General features: G+C 37.8%; 1 protein-coding gene across 8 annotated transcripts in view; it reads left to right on the top strand.

Annotated features, from left to right (window-relative positions):
* Positions 1–18,414, top strand: part of LOC106142093 (mitogen-activated protein kinase-binding protein 1) — a 105,208-nt gene that overhangs the window by 36,039 nt on the left and 50,755 nt on the right. For 5 of the 8 annotated variants that reach the window (XM_060952826.1, XM_060952825.1, XM_060952824.1 and 2 more), the window contains exon 3: positions 13,741–13,832. In XM_060952826.1, coding sequence (XP_060808809.1) covers positions 13,741–13,832 — 92 coding nt within the window. Of the gene's footprint in view, positions 1–3,442; positions 3,640–13,740; positions 13,833–18,414 lie in introns of all 8 variants that reach the window. The other 3 variants (XM_060952827.1, XM_060952828.1, XM_060952829.1) reach the window with 2 other exon arrangements.

Here is an 18,414-nt window from a genome sequence, read left to right as displayed (position 1 = left end):
GGTAACTACTGGTCGGTGAAAATATTATAATCGTTTATTGCATACGTTTATTACATTTGATTATGTCTTACTTAACATTAATTCCACAAGAGATAAATGAACCAGACACACTACTGTTGCTATTATTGGAAACGTGAAGCCAGCTTCCGCGGTTGACGGAAACTATATCCGATTAGCAGGAAGCTAAGAAAGCGATTATATAATATACTGTCTCGGTTCAGAGGTTCATTATTCAGAGATTAATATGTAATGAATGAAATTAATTCGTGTGAAAAATGGATTAGTTCTTGACGGCTCAAATTGACTTGGGATTAGTATCTTCGTTCAGAATGTATCGTGTTGTTAAGTTACTTAAGATGGTTTTAAAATTTGTGCTATCACTTATTACACACACATACAGTTGTCATCACCATCTCCATGAATTTGCAACCAACAGACAAACTTCGGATTTAGTATTTATTCTTTATCTAGAACTTTATGTGAGCAGTGGTGACTTTTGTATCTTCTCTTTATGAAAGAAACGGTTATCTTTCACTAGATAAGAGCATAATATAACATTTCGTAATTTCTGATCCGGATCAACTGTGTTGCGAAATATTCGCGCCAAAATTGTATCACCATTTTACGAACCCCGCCATCTTTATGTCCAAATGTCAAATGTCAGTAGTTCAACTTAGGGCAGTCGTGAGAGAATGTGTATCAGTAAAGCTGCATTTATTATATTTTTACGACTTGAATTACGGTTGCTTTTAGGTACTTGAAGAAGATAATGAAATTCTTTCGACCTTTATTCGGCCCTGATAAATTTTTGCCACAGAATATGAATAATAAAATAGACCTGAAGCCTATTAATATAAAAATAACAGCGGTTACGTATTTAATAAATTATAAGAAAAGGTATCTGTTTTTTTTTTAGCTCTAAACCTGTACGTGTAATGAGTTCACTTCTGGACAAAACATTGCTTTTGTAATAAAATTGTTTAATAACTATACCACTCTGACTCTCGAACTATGATTATGAAACATCAATTATAACAATATCGTGCGTATGATTCGTGATTGCTACTCGTGACTGCATTATGTGATGTGACATATCGATATAGTTTGATATAGAGTGGAGTTCCGCAAGGCATTGTATTAGAACCCTCGTGAGTTATAATTTTGACGTCTCTTGTTATTCGGTATATGATATATAGTTTGATATAGAGTGGAGTTCCGCAAGGCATTCTATTAGAACCCTCATGAGTTATAATTTTGACGTCTCTTGTTATTCGGTATATGATTTGTGATTGATGTTAATATGCGAGTCTTCGTGATAACTAAGTGCGTTAAATGTAATACGACGATGTAAGAGTGGAGTTTCACAAAGCTGTTTATTAGAACGATCTATGTAAATTACACTCGTATCTTTTTTCAAATATGACATGTGGACACCTATTATTTTACGACTCACTCTTGACACAATATGTTTTTGTTATCATCAATATGAAAGCAGACGTAACAATCGTGCCTATAAGATAGTGTTTTTGCAACATTACCTTTTCAAATGGCGTAACTATACCATTATCCATAATGAACACTGTATGAAAGGTCGTGTGTTACTTTTTGCATTGATTTAGGATTAATTAAATGCAATTGATTTCTTTGATGGCTCGGTAGAAAAACTTTAAAGAGTAGAATGCGATAGTCGGGTTTCGTGTGAACAAATATAAGAAATAAACCTTTTTTTGTTGTGTATTATGAAATACACTAAATTTCAAAAGGTTTGACTGGTAGAGAATGCTTTTAGCATTAAGTTATAAATGACTGAGCCTTGTGAACTTTGTGCTAAAGAAGCTGAAGAGACAAATGGTAAAAGACAATTTTATATATAGCTAAGAAATTATTATCAACCATTTTAAAATCATTCTCATTAAATATCCAAACGCTACATCGAAATCAATTCCTATCAGTGTTAAATTTAACTTTCTTTTCACACCACATGTTTCACGCCAATCTTTTGTATGTCAAAGACGCTTTTGTCGCTCGAAAGGTCACAAGTCAAAAGCGTTTCCTAAAAGCTTTTCACTCTAAAGCCGCTGAAACAATACAGCCATGTATGTGGCTTTACACTTTCAGTACGTTTCGAGTTTCTGATAGTTTATGACGAAGTTGGTAACCGCAGTTTTGTTAGTTAGTTTTGCGACGTTAATAACGTAATTAGTTGACAGGCCTGTATAAGCTTCTCTTCTGGGAACTGTCGCTTAAACTACGAGAATTTCAAGAAATTATTTCTAAGCTACTAGTGCCGTGTGGTTCCCGGCAACAATAGAAAAAAGAATAGGACCACTCCATCTCTTTTCCATGATGTCGAAAAAGGCGACTAAGGGGATAGGTTTATATCATTCAACCATTGTCAGCTAGTTTACATGAAAATATATCCGTCTAACATTCTTGATCCTGTTAACAGCACCAGCTTCATACCTAGTGTTTATTTCCTTGAAAAGAAATGGAGTAATTCCAATCTAGTTTGCGGCAACCAACACGTTTTAAAGACTTTTCACATTTTGTAAAATATCAGCCATATTTCATAGTATCGTTTGTCGGCGTCGTCTAGCGAGATGGCGCGAGAAAGCGAACCAATTAAGAGTTTCTCCGGGGAAAGTGGCAGGTGCAGCTTGCAGGGACCGCCCTGCGTTGCACTAGACTTTAACCTTACTGTTGGAATAGTGAATCTGATGGCATTTTGTTTAGGATGTTTGAGACATCTTTCAGAGATAAAAGTTGCTTGTGCTGTTGCAATTTGTGTATTATTGGCTGTTATATCGCTTTATATACACAATACTTAACACGTCTGTATCCTAATCAGGCGTCTCGTCTAGAAGTATCTGAGTATATAAACTTTTCTCTCGTTTATTTACTGTAATAAAAACAGCAAATCTGATGACATTTTGTATCGAAAAGTGTCTCTCATCTTCGCTTATAACCAGTTCTGCTCAGTGAAGCCGCCTTTCTTTGTTGAGGTTTTTTTGGGATAATAAAGAGAAAGCGTCAAAATTAATGAATAAGGTCCATTATTTAATATTCTTCAGTACAAAATTCTTATCACTAACGATAAGAATTTACAACGGATCAGTTTGTAAAAAATCTTGCTATTAAGAAATTTAGCTCATATTCTTCTCTGCTCTGTTTTCATTTATCCGCTTGACCTCCTCTTGAATAAAGACCGAACTTTTACCTATTATGTTTTACACATGAACCATTTATGCTACATTGTTTAGAAAATATCACAATAGCAAACCGTAAACACATAGACAAATAAGCGACAATAAATAACAGATAACCCGCTAAAAGAACCAGTTATTAGCATGACAGTAACGTTTACTAACGATAATTAGTCTGGCCTTGTATCTAACGTCAAAAGTTCAGAAGGAAGCAACATTTTCGAAATTGTTTTTCATAGTTCCCAATGTTGTTAAATCTACAAAGGTAGACGAAATTTGGAATGCAGTGAATATAGAAATCAGTGAAGTGGAAAGTTGATTGAAACATAAAATAACGTTTGGTGATTATATGTTTTAAAATGAGAAAATGGCGTTTATCGGTCCGAGGAACAGTGCACCAGTCATCAAGGACAGTCTCCACACTCCAGCTTATGAGGTGAGTTAACTATGACGTGATGAGCAAAAAATTCAAATAATTTTAATTTAGGTTTTGCCACAAGGGACAGATATCGAGGAACAAAGATAAAGGTAGGGTCTTTCCATATATTCGGTGCGGTAGGCTGGATTACATATTTCCACTAAAAACTATATTTGTATACTTCTTTCGCATCATCTTTATTTGAAATTATTATACTCACTTCACACGAGCTTCTCGATTTGGGGTTCTTTTGAACTTTCACCGGGACGTCTCTGATTCTATCTTGGATTGTGTCTTGGTCTTCACCTTTTTAACGCTTTAAACTTACCTTTTATACATATTTGCATAATCAAACTGATATCATTAATTCCCGAAACAAACAATCTAGCGGGAGTATGCCCTTTCCATTCCTATCGCTACACATGTCTCTCGTTTGACCGCTTGTTTAAAAAATATATATATCGAGTAAAGTTTATATGTTCCGTATTTCCGTTAAATATCTTTGTTATGTTAGATAACTTCCCGAATATCTTGATTATCGTCAACCTTAGTATTTATATCGATATTATGTTCAATTAGTTCGACTCTTATTATAATTTTGATAACCAAACCCGGCACAGCATCGTCATTTTCTAGCTGTAGTATATCGTGATAGAATTCAACAAGATTATCGAATTTGTCGGAGCGTGGCGTCGCTGAAATATTGTATTCGCGTGTTCTCTCGCGTCCTACTTTTAAAGAAATGTCTGTAACGTATGAGAATGGTGGTCGAGTTCCTTTATCATCATCTTTTATTGAACCAATTAGGGTAACTATGTCCAAAGTAAAACAATCTTATACATGTGGCAAGTCATCGTGTCTTATATTTTTCTCTTTTGAAATCCCAAGGCCCTTATGATGTCTATATTTCTTTAAATCATTATCTTCTTCGTGTTTGTCTCGTTTGGGGAGAAAAATAGGATCCAATTGACCACAATTCAGGAGACGATCCAGAATTTATTATTGTAGTTCCTGTCACATCTCTCCTCTTCCACCTCCAGGCCTTAGTTCCGGTTACATACTCACCTTTCTGGAGAGGAGCCCGATGTTCGTTTTAACAATATTCGTCTGTTAGCACACGAAATGTATGTATGTAACTACATACATACATTTCGTGTGTAACTACATACATACATTTCGTGTGTAACTACATACATACATTTCGTGTGCTAACAGACGAATATTGTTAAAACGAACATCGGGCTCCTCTCCAGAAAGGTGAGTATGTAACCGGAACTAAGGCCTGGAGGTGGAAGAGGAGAGATGTGACAGGAAGACAGTCACGTCTATAGGAGGCCGATGTTCGTTTTAGCAATATTCGTAACTACATACATACATTTCGTGTGCTAACAGACGAATATTGTTAAAACGAACATCGGGCTCCTATAGACGTGACTGTATGTATGTATGTATGTAGTTACATACATACATACATACAGTCACGTCTATATCCCTTACGGGGTAGACAGAGCCAATAGTCCCGAAAAGACTGAATGGCCACATTCAGCTGCTCGGCCCAATGACGGAATCGAGATCCAAACAGTGACAGGTTGCTAGCCCATCGTCTAAAAAACGAATCACAAGTATGTAAGCCCTTAGTCGCCTTTTACGACATCCATGGGAAAGAAATAGAGTGGTCCTATTCTCTATTGTATTGGTGCCGGGAACCACACGGCACCAATACATGTATGTAGTTCATTTATAATATGTTAGGTATACTGCCCACCCGGTTCCATGTTTTACCTTTCACTACTCAAAGGTTGGCTGGAAGAGATTGCTCTGCGATAAAGCCGCCTTTGCTCGACATATTCTTAATGTATGTTTCTACTACATATATGTAACTTTTTATGGGCAATACAGATAATTTATATTGTATTGTATGCTCTACATTTTTTTTTTTATAAATAACATTGACAATAAAGATAAATGCGAAAGTTTGTTAGTATGTCAGGGTGTCAGTATGGATGTTTGTTTACTCTTTCACGCAAAAACTACTGAACCGATTACTATGAAATATGTAGGTAGTTGAAGACCCAAAATAACATACAGGCGACTTTTTATCCCGGAGTTCCCGCGGAATTGATTCCACGCGGACGAAGTCGCGGGCGGTCTCTAGTACAGTAATACAGTTCAAATATGATTGTATGACCAATCGCGAGCTATTTTCGAGTTGACTAGTGATATCATTCAACACTTTGTGACCATAAAACTTGACGTTTTAAATTGATATTGCGCAGGCGTTTGAATACACTTCGCAAAGTATAAGGACTATCATTATGCTATGATGCTATATTAATCATAATAAGTGATTTCTCAAGTGTTTCGTTCACTTGACGTTCTTTCATATTTGATACATACATACATATAATCACGTTTATATCCCCTGCGGGGTAGACAGAGCTTACAGTCTTGAAAATACTGATAGGCCACGTTCAGCTGTTTGGCTTATTCATAGAATTGAGATTCATATAAAGTGACAGGTTGCTAGCCCGTCGCCTAAAAGAAGAATCCCAAGTTTATAGGCTAATCCCTTAGTCGCCTTTTACGACTTTTATGGGAAAGATATGGAGTGGTCCTATTATTTTTTCTATTGGTGCCGGGAACCACACAGTACTGGGTTTCCATAGTCTTCTGTGGGAGTATATCTTATATATAGGAAACATACATATAAAAGCAGATTTCTTTTAAAAGTAATCATAAATCTATACTTACATTTTGAGATTCCCTGTCTCGACATCAGTTTCAATTATTAGTTTTGTTTTGCGGATTCATTCACCGTAGTTATATTTTTATTTCAGCATGATACATAATAAAGCAATTAATATTTTTTATATGGATAAAGATATGATTATTTTAATGGCCTCCGAATTAATAGATTTTATATTGATTATAATGAGTTATTTGTTTTAATGTCGCCATAAGTAAAGATTTATGAGCCATAACTCTATGATTTTGGCCATAATAATTTAGCTTTTGATACGCTTCTTTTAAAAAACATAAACATCACGTCTATATCCCTAACGGGACCTAAAGTTCAAAATAAATACGTATGGATGAATGTGAATCAAGTATTTAAGGATTGTGGCAGGTGGACAGATGTAGTCTCTGTCTGCACCTCAGAAAAAGGCACGTTTTTTTTAAAATGTATTGCCAACGATCATAGAAATAAACCTCAAAGATGTGAACATCCAAACAATGAGTACCTACCTGTAATAAATAGTTTTGTAGACCAGTCGTCCTTGCACACGGATGCGCAAGCGCATTCGACCTTGACGTAACCGGTTGCGGGTTCGAGGTCAGGCTGGGTCTTTTACATACATACATTTATCCCATCTTTATTCATTACGGGGTGAACAGAGTCTCAATACGATCGAAAGGCCTCGTTCAGCCGATTTGCTTATGATCGAATTGGATCTATTCAAGACTCGAAATGTCACACGCACGTTTATACCTACACGCATAAAAACATTGTCACGTCTATATCCCTCGCAGGGTAGACAGAGCCCTGCTGTCTCTGCACACAGAGGTACTTCCACATGGCGGAAATTAATATACAAACAGACAGACGGATTCCTCGCACGGCCAAGGTCGCCACCTGACCCGGCGTCCTTGCGGGCAAGGATGTGAGGCAGTTAACCGGTTAAGATCGGTCGAGTATCATAAATAATAATAAATTTTTTAATAATTATCTTTATTAGGGGTAGGCTTATAAACTTCGGATTCTTCTTTTAGGCGATGGGCTAGCAACCTGTCACTATTTGAGTCTCAATTCTATCTTAAAGCCAAATAGCTGAACGTGGCCTGTCAGTCTTTTCAGAACTGTTGGCTCTGTCTGCCCCGCAAGGGATATAGACGTGATTATATGTTTGTACGTATGTGTTATCTTTATTAAAAAAAAATATAACAATTAACTTAAGTCACTAATTGAGTTATATTTTAATAAAGTTATGCGTGAACTAGGGTTTAAAATCATTGTGTTTCAGGTGCTCAAGATCCAGTTAAACGTTTTGAATAAACAATATGTAAAAAAGAAAATTTACATGAATATTACATCTCTGGTTACAGTTGCTATGTACTTACCATATTGTATCTAAATAAATGATTAATAATGTGAAAAAATTAAAACGTTTTATTTGGCTTAATGATAGAATTGAGATTCAAATAGTGACAGGTTGCTAGCCCATCGCCTAAAAGAAGAAACCCAAGTTTTTAAGCCTATCCCTTAGTCGCCTTTTACGACATCCATGGGAAAGAGATGGAGTGGTCTTATTCTTTTTTGTATTGGTGCCGGGAACCACACGGCACTTATATTAATGCATATAACTAAACCCTGACAAAAGGACAGTAAAATTAATCGCACGGCCAAGGTCGCCACCTGACCCGAAGTCCTTGAGGGCAAGGATGTAAGGCAGTTAACCGGTTACTTAGGACCTTTGCTTTGGAGTCGGGTTACATTGGATGGCGGTCTAATTTAGATACGTTTTTTTTTTGGTGTAAATTGAGCGACCGATACTATTCGTCAAAGTTAAGGTTAAGTTGCTAAGTTATTCTTCTTCGATTCTCAAATTTTCTTATTATTGACGAAACCGAATAATTTGTTTGTGTGTTTGTAATATATTTTATTGCATAGAAATTTTATTTAATTGCTTTGCAGTCGAGTTACATTGGATGACGGTCTAATTTAGATACTTTTTTTTTGGTGTAAATTGAGCGATCGAGACTATAAAATCATTGTTACCTTCGTCAAAGTTAAGGTTAAGTTATATTTGCTAAGTTAATCTTCTTCAATTCTCACATTTTCTCACTATTGACGTAACCGAATAATTTGATTTATGTACTTATATAAAATCACGTCTCTTTCCCAGAGGGGTAGGCAGATACTACTTCTTTCCAGTTGCAACGATTCCTGCATACTTATTTCGCTTCATCCATATTCATAACTCTCTTCATGCAAGCTCGGTTTTGGGTGCTTTTGATAATTTTACCAATAATGTATTGGGTAATAGTGAAAAAGTTCGAACAAATTATACATAACATAACATATAATCACGTCTATATCCCTCGCGGGGTAGACAGAGCCTGCAGTCTTCAAAACACTGAAAGGCCACGTTCAGCTGTTTGGCTAAATAATAGAATCGAATTTCATATAGTGACAGGTTGCTAGCCCATCGCCTAAAAGAAGAATCCCAATTATATAGGTACGCCTATTCCTTACTTATGTTAGAAATAATTAAAGTTAGGTACTTTCAAAGACTTTTTGTGAAACCATCATTAACCATCTGTGATTGCAAAAAAAAGTGTCTACGAATCGACTCGATTCGATATAGTTTCGAGCACAATCGAAGCTACATAGATTAATATTCCACTTTCGCTCTCGCCGATTTAATCGATGTTGTGTTCGATTTATTAACCGATAGAAAAACAATAGCGTTTGAAAGTTGGCTCAGATGTAAATTATGTAAGTGTAAAATTAGTCGAGTTAATTTGTTTGTGATAAGCGTGTTGATATCTTATTACATTGCAATCAATAAAAGCGTAACTGACAGTGTCTATGCTGTAGCAGTAATACGCTTGTCTGTGACACCGGAGGGCTCGGGTTCGAATCCCGGCCAGGGCATGATGAGAAAAGAACTTTTTCTGATCGGCCTGGGTCTTGGATGTTTATCTATATAAGTATTTATTAAATAGCATCGTTGAGTTAGTATCTTATACCGGCAAACGTTGTTTTGCCATATTAAATATTTTTAAAGTAATTTCTAGTTAAAAAGAAAAATAAGGGCGGACAATCCTAAGGGGTATGAAAACTATATGTTGGCCGATTCTCAGACCTACTCAATATGCTCACAAAATGTCATGAGATTTGGTCAAGCCGTTTCGGAGGAGTACGGGAACGAACATTGTGACACGAGAATTTTATATATAAGATGTATATGTATGTATATATATTTATTTTTGAACATAAATGCCTAAGGCGTGTGCCCAGTAAGATTAGCATCGGTCAAACCCCACGCGTGGGTCGACATTAGTGAAGTAATCGTCCGGAATTTCAACAACGTTCGCTGTAGGTCGGGGATTCTGAGAGTGAAAGGGATTTGAAAGAGATTTCTTTGTAATGTTTGATCATTGCGACGAGAGAGAGATTACGTCACGAACAGAACGATAGTAGAGCTAGTCGTTCGCCGCGAACTTAGACCTGGCGGACGCATGAAATACATACATACACGTAGTCACGTCTATAGACGTGAGTAAGGGATATAACTTGCGGGGTAGACGGCACACTTAAAATTTAAAAAAATTGTAAAAATCTCGAATAGAACTTGACCGATTTTGATGTCCTACGAAGTTAATTTATGGTGTTGCAAATATACATTCTTACATATAAAAATATATTTTCGCCTCAAGTTGATTGGAAGACCTCACTCGCTTCGTTCGCTCGGTCAATTCTATATGTACGGATCTCATGTATATCTTACTGTAAGAAGGGTTTAAGAATCTTACACCTAACAAGATAAAATATGGCGAGCCTAACTGCTAAATTTCATCTTGCAACGTTGTAACAATGACCATTTGAAACGGAACAAGTCGAACAATACGCAATCCAAAAGCAGTTGATACCAAGTCAGTTCCGCCGACGCGCATACCTCAATCCTTATCTGGTTCAGATGGCAGCCAGATTATGAAATTCCTATCCCATTCGACAGTAATACTGGCTTTGTAACAAACTACATGGGTACATATAATCACGTCCTTATCCTACACGGTGTAGACAGAGCCAGCAATCTCGAAAATACTTGCCAAGTTCATTTGTATGGCTCAATGATGAAATTCTTGTAGACGATGGGCTAGTAACCTGTCACTATTTGAATGTCAATTTCATCATTAAGCCATAGAGTTGAGGGTGGTCTTTTCAAGACTGTTGGCTCTGTCTACTTGGTTGGGGATAAAGTCTTGGTGGTATGGATGGGTATGTTTTATAGGCTCTCATTGAGGTATCGTTTTCTTCCTCCTGGCTTTACGAAGTGACTCCCATTTCACCTTCGCAACCATTGCAGGTAAACCTAACCCGTATTGGATCCATGGTTACACATTCAGTTGCCTGAATGTGCAGGTTTTCTCACGATGTTTGCCCTCACCGTGAGAGTATCGGTTAGTAATTGAACTAATGTAAATAACTTTGAAAAGAATCATCGTTACATGGCCGAGGTGGGATTTGAACCTGTGCCTTTCTGCTCAGAACGCATTTTAACCGGGCACCTTACCGATTCGGCCACCGACACCGACGCTCTGACTAGAGGCATTTTTATAACACCATTTAAGGAAGCGAACTATTGAGTATTAAGTAACTTAACAGTTCAGACATACATACATACATATAATCACGTCTATATCCCTTGCGGGGTGGACAGAGCCAACAGTATTGAAAAGACTGATAAGCCACATTAAGCTATTTGGCGTAAAGTTAGAATTCAATTTGAATAATAATAGTGACAGGTTGCTAGCCCGTCGCCTAAAAGAATTATCCAAGTTTATAATCCTATCCCTTAGTCGCCTTTTACGACATCCATAAAAACGAGATGGAGTGGTCCTATTCCTTTTTTTTTAATTGGTGCCGGGAACCACACGGCACGGCAGTTCAGACCACACTGAATAAATCCTTTTCCAACTCGGTCTTGAATAATCCGCTCACAAGTATGGATGTCAATAAGTGTCATAATCGGATTTGTGAATTGTACAATTAGTAAGGAATGTCGTGGGTGTATAGTTTTAGGCAACTGTCGGTAGCAGGTGACGGCCTCCCACGGACGCGCCATGGCAGACAAACAAACTATTATGTTATGGTTTCATGTTAGTTAGTCGCCAAACTAATGTGTTCAAAAACTTTGCTTGGAAATTTTTTTGCGGGGTTGTAAAGTTTTGATTATGGTAAAGAAAAGACTAATTAACTTGGTAATTTTTATTTTAGGCTATATATGTATGTTACTGGCTTTCGCCCGCGTGAATTGAGCGTTATCTACAAGAAAGCGAAATAAGAAAAAAAAATAAGAATATAAAAAGCAACGAATGTTTCGTAAACGCCACCTACAAAAAGCGACATATTTAGCGTCACCAATAAAAGAATAAGTTTTTCGCAAATCCCACGGGAAGAATAGTTTGTGCCGGGATGAAAGTTGCCTTATGTCTTTTTCCAGACTCTTTATTATATATACGTGATATTTATCAAAGAGACGAAGACGGGGCCAAAGCCTTGTTAAATTCAAAAAAAGCTATATCGCCTAAACTAGTTCTAAGCATGGCAAGTAAAAGTCGAGATAAGATAAACGAAAGTTTACTGCCTCGGGGATTTATTTCTTAATGGTTTTGTTTACCGGGTGAATTTTTAAACACCAGCCAAATTTAGACCATGAATCAGATAACATTTTCAAAGAAGACCCAGTCACCTAAAACTTTGTGACGACGGGTGTATCTTGGAACACGCAAGGTGTAAAATGACATATATACATACATACATACATATGGTCACGTCTATATCTCTTGCGGGATAGACAGAGCCAACAGTCTTGATACGACTGAATGGCCACGTTAAGCTATTTGGCTTAATGATAGAATTGAGATTCAAATAGTGACAGGCTGCTAGCCCATCGCCCAAAAGAGAATCCCAAGTTTGTAAGTCTATCCCTTAGTCGCCTTTTACGACATCCATGGGAAAGAGAAGGAGTGGTCCTATTCTTTTTATGTATTGGTGCCGGGAACCACACGGAACCACACACAAATATAAGTCTCACTCTTAAATAATTAGGTCATCCAAATGATAAATTAATTCAAACATACCTTATCTATGGTTTGCGTGGCATTTGATTTGCGATAGTTTAGAATGGAAACACTCCATCAATTTCCCGTGGATGTCGTAAAAGGCGACTGAGGGATAGGCTTATGAACTTGGAATTCGTCTGGTAGGCGATGGGCTAGCAACCTGTCACTATTTGAATTCCAATTCTGTTTAAAGCAATACAGCTGAACGTGGCCTTTATTCTGTTAAAAAGTGTTGGATCTGTCTATCCCGCGAGGGATATATACGTGACAACATGCACGTATGTATATATACCTTATCTATTTCAAGATTTCCGTTTCGCCAAATTTGATTCCACTAATTAACTATCATTCTATTGCCAAGGTTCACCGTGTTTGTGTTAAACAGTTTGTCTATTGTAACCTTGTGTTTATCTATGTTTGCTATAAAGATTAGCGGTTTTGGGCCGCGTGCGCATCGTTAACGTGACACATTTGGATATAGGCCTTGTTTGGCTTCCTTAGAATATATGACGCTAAATTAAGTTGTTGTGACACTGACCTAGAAATTACACTGATTTATATGACGGCCTCTGTGGCGCAGCGGTAGTGCGCTTGTCTGTGTCAAAGGAGGTCCCGGGTTCGAATCCCGGCCAGGGCATGATGAGAAACGAACTTTCTCTGATTGGCCTGGGTCTTGGATGTTTATCTTTATAAGTATTTATTATAAAATATAGTATCGTTGAGTTAGTATCTCGTAACACAAGTCTCGAACTTACTTCGAGGCTTACTCAATCTGTATAATTAGTCCCGTGTATTATGTTGTATGTTGTATATTGAGAAGTTGAGTAAGGTTAAAAACACATATCACTTTTTTATCCCATACGTATAATATAGTCAAAAGACGACGAATTTAGCTGAATAATTGAATTAAGAGTAGGTTGCTACCATATCGTTTAAAACAAAAATCTAAATTTAAAAGCATTCTAGCGTGTCACGCTCTATTCCACAATTAAGTAAACGTCAAATTAACGCGACCTTTTGATCATTTCTCCGTCGTTAGAGAATAAAGACGTATGTGTGTATTAGACAAAGGGATATGCTAATAAACTTCTTTTAAGCTATGTTCTAGCAACCTGTCACTATTTGAATCACAAAACTATCATTAGGCCAAACAGCTGAACGTCGTCTTATCAAGACTGTTGGCTCTGTCTACCCCGCAGGGGATATAGACGTGTATATATTGTATGTCTGTATGTACATTTCAATGATGTATTTCTCAATTGTCCACAGATCAAATTGGAGACCGTGCTCGGGCTGACGGTAGGCAGTAACGCGGCTTTGGACTGCGACCCCAACACCGAACTGGTTGCCTATCCCGCTGGGTGAGTAAACCAAATTATTACGAACAAAGATAACAACCGGTCGGGGTGGGAAGGCCTTGACGAACGTATCTTGATCAAATTGAGGACGTCCTGGAACCGACGAGCTTGCATGAAGAGATTTTTGAATGTGGACGAAGTGAAGGAAGTATGCAGGGATCGTGGCAAGTGGAAAGATGTGGTCTCTGCCTACCCCTCCAGGAAAGACGCGTGATTTATGTATTTGTGTATGTGGATGTATTTGTATTTGTTCTGTGTGGTTCCCGGCACCAATACAAAAAAGAATAGGAACACTCCATCTCTTTCCCATGGATGTCGTAAAAGGCGACTAAGGGATAGACTTATAAACTTGGGATTCTTCTTTTAGGCGATGGGCTAGCAACCTGTCACTATTTGAATCTCAATTCTATCATTAAGCCAAATAGCTGAACGTGGCCATTTAGTCTTCAAGACTGTTGGCTCTGTCTTCCCCGCATGGGATATAGACGTGACCATATGTATGTATGTATGTATGTATGTGTATGTGGGTACGTAGTTTTAGAGGTCACGTCAGATTTACCCCTAGAGGTGTGTTCGCGCCGTTCACATTTCACGCTGGAGCGACTCCAATTTTCCGGTCAGGACCCGCCCTGCAGCTGTTGATGATTAGAAATATCCAGCTAGCGTGATCCCCGTGAATAATAACAGATTAGGGGTGAACAAATCTGGAAAACAAATGTCGTGAGGAAATTACACATTTAGGCAACTGCTGTTTAATTTAATATTTTTAATACTTATTTAATTTAATATTTAATACTTATTTGGCAACTGCTGGATGTGTAATTTACTTTGTGTTCCTTTATGGGTTTAATTTCAAGGTTAGACGGAGCTCACCCATATTGGATCATGGTAAATGCTGCATTATATGACTGTCCTATTCCCTTACATACATACATACATATCATCACGTCTATATCCCTTACGGGGTAGACAGAGCCAACAGTCTTGAAAAGACTGAAAGGCCATGTTCAGCTATTTGGCTTAATGATAGAATTGAGATTCAAATAGTGACAGGTTGCTAGCCTGTCGCCTAAAAAAGAATCCCAAGTTTGTAAGCCTATCCCTTAGTCGCCTTTTACGACATCCATGGGAAAGAGATGGAGTGGTCCTATTCTTTTTTCTATTGGTGCCGGGAACCACACGGCAATGCCGGGAACCACACGGCAAATATAATTCCTGGATATAATAACCTATTCCCTTAGTCGCCTTTAAAGATATCCATGGGAAAGAGATGGAGTGAACCGTCCTATTTCTAATGTGGTGGGAGCCACAAGGCACGAACTAGAACTTGGGATGGTCTAGAAAAATTCCTGCAGACTGCTAATTATTTTACCAGATGTAAGTCATCTCAATAACAACTTCTAAATAAAATCACAATTATTCTTCATCAAACTAAATTACCCTCCATTCGAAATGCGACATTTACCAACACCCTGTACAGGTAATCGCTTCCGCAAATTTGTCAGCCGTTTAAATTAACATCCTGTAGCTGCCTCGTGAAAGGTCATTAGGTCGTGGTTGTAAGGCTGAGTGTATAATGTGTGTGTTCAGTTTGCATGAAAAGATAGGCTGATGAACTTAGCATTTCTCTTGTAGACGATGGGCTAACAACTTGGCACTATTTGAATCTCAATTCCATCGTTAATCCATACAGCTGAGCGTGGCCTTTCAGTCTTTTCAAGACTGTTGGCTCTGTCTACCGCAACTATATGTATGTATGTTTTATGGCTAACAACTTGTCACTATTTGAATTTCAATTCAATCATAAAGCCTTATAAGTAGCTAGCAAGTATCAACAAATTAAAAAATATGGTATACTCGTATTGTATTGGTTGACCATGTTGTAATTTGATGCTTTGTTTGGTACCTATACGTCTATATCCCTTACGGTGTAGACAGAGCCAACAGTCAATGCAAAAGACTGATTGATAGGCCACGTTCGGCTATCCGTTAGTCGCTTTTACGACATTCTTTTGGGAAGAGGTGGAAGGGTCCTATTGGTCTACTTGCTCGCTTTGTTTAGCCTACTTGTATATTTAACAGAAGTTGACAGGACAATTTTTTCTAGTGTTGCATGAAACTTTCAATAATGTTTTTTACGTTAGTATTTAAAAAAGTTGACAGGAAATTTTTTTCTAGTGTTGCATGAAACTTTCAATAATGTTTTTTACGTTAGTATAAGCACATCACATGCATACTAGAATAAATAAAAATAAACAAAAAAATTTATAACATTTATTCTTCTTGCCTTTGTAATCCGTATCTCTCGATAAACCAATGTGTACGCGCCCTTACAAAAGGCAGTTAAGTTATACATCAAGCTATTTCCGATTTGCGGTCGGAGTTATTTCAGTGTTACACAGATATTTCAATTATAACTTGGAGATATTATGCTTTTAATTTAAATCTCTCTAATTGTAGCGTGTTCCCAGTTGCACCCTCCCCTTCTGGGTCTGGGGTCTTCCTTTTGCCTTTTCTCTTTCCATTTTGTCTCGTCTGCAGTATCTTTAGTTGGAAGACAAATTTGAGGTCAAACAAACATTTTCTTCATCATCAAAGGCTTATGATATTATTTTTTTTGACTCTCGAGAGTCATATCTGTCAGACAGCCTCTATGACGCAGCGGTAGTACGCTTGTCTGTGGCATGATGACTTTTTCTGATTGGCCTGGGTCTTGGATGTTTATCTATATAAGTATTTATTATAAAATATAGTATCGTTGAGTTAGTATCATCGTAACACAAGTCTCGAACTTACTTCGAGGCTTACTCAATCTGTGTAATTTTGTCCCGTATATATTCATTTATTTTATATCGATGTAGATTCAATGAACACCTGTCTGGGTTTGTCAGAGGTCTGCCGCTATGCTTTAGGACCCGAGGTCGACTGCGGCGGGCCCAAGTGGAAGAGCAGCAAGCAGGCTGAAGGAATCCTCGTCGCAAAAGATGATATGCAAACCAATGGACTGAGAGCCGTGTGGTTCCCGGCACCAATACAAAAAAGAATAGAACCATAACCATTTCTTTCCCATGGATGTCGTAAAAGGCGACTAAGGGATAGGCTCACAAACTTGGGATTCTTTTTTTAGGCGATAGGCTAGCAACCTGTCACTATTCGAATCTCAATTCTATCATTAAGCCAAATAGCTGAACGTGGCCATTCAGTCTTTTCCAGACTGTTGGGTTTGTCTACCCCGCAAAGGATATAGACGTGACCATATGTAGGTATGTATGTATGTATGGACCGAGAGAGACTAGTCGGAAGGGGGACCCCCGGCCTCGAAACACGGCTGTGGAGGGTGTAGCTGAAAGTGGTTGGCTCCATTTCTCCTATTTATTGTCAACTTTGACTGATTTTCGACATCCTCTGCTCTGATTAAACAGACTTCTATGAGTTGTGTTACATAACGGAATGCTTTCAATTGAATTCAAATCAGAATATAAGTATTACATCTTCCATTCTGTATTTCAAAATGCTAGCTATTCAATCAGCGTGTTTCCATTTTGTAAAATGCATTGAAAGAGCCAAGTTTGATTATGCAACCTATTGCGGAGAATAGCATTTAGTTTGATGCAGAAAATATAACGTTTCAAGAGATATTTGGTAAAGATGTGTTAGGAGAAATGGAACAATAAAATGCCGTGTCCGTGTGGTTCCCGGCACCAATACAAAAAAGAATAGGACCCCTCAATCTGTTTCCCATAGATGTCGTAAAAGGCGACTAAGGGATAGGCTTACAAACTTGGGATTCTTTTTTAGGCGATGGACTAGCAACCTGTCACTATTTGGATCTCAATACTATCAATAAGCCAAATAGCTGAACGTGGCCGATCAGTCTTCAAGACTGTTGGCTCTGTCTACACCACAAGGGATATAGACGTGACTATATGTATATGAACAATAAAATACACACTCATCTTAAGCTCGTCGTAAGCTCGAATGGATAAGGTGCTCGGTGTAAAAACGTTTGATATGCGTATGCGGTTCATATCCTACCTCGGCCACATAAAAATGCCTCTTTTTCCGAGTTATGTACATTAGTTTGAGTGCTAACCGAAGCTCTTACGGTAAGGGAAAACACCATGAGGAAACTTGCACATTCAGGCAACTGGATGTGTAACCATGATCGATACAATACTGGTCAGGTTCTCCTGCAAAGGTTGCGGAGGTCAGATGAGAGTTGCTTCTTGTAAAAACCTTAGTCATCCAATCCTGGATCATTGTCAAAAATGGCGCAACCCAGGCTCCACTCTAGAGAAGCGAGGATGTAACTGGGACCAACTTCAGGAGGAAGAAGAATCTATACTAATATTATAAAGCTGAAGAGTTTGTTTGTTTGAACGCGCTAATCTCAGGAAGTTCTGGTTCGAATTGAAAAATTCTTTTTGTGTTGGATATACCATTTATCGAGGAAGGCTTAAGGCTATATAACATCACGCTGCAACTATCAGGAGCGAAGAAATAATGGAAAATGTGAAAAAAAAAACGGGGACACTTATTCATCCTTGAGGGCTTCAATGATGCCAAAAATAACTATTCCACACGG

This window comes from Amyelois transitella, chromosome 30, assembly GCF_032362555.1.
Source record: "Amyelois transitella isolate CPQ chromosome 30, ilAmyTran1.1, whole genome shotgun sequence".
NCBI lineage: Eukaryota > Metazoa > Arthropoda > Insecta > Lepidoptera > Pyralidae > Amyelois > Amyelois transitella.
The sequence above is the reverse complement of the archived record's forward strand: the minus strand, read 5'-3'. Positions and strand labels throughout refer to the sequence as shown.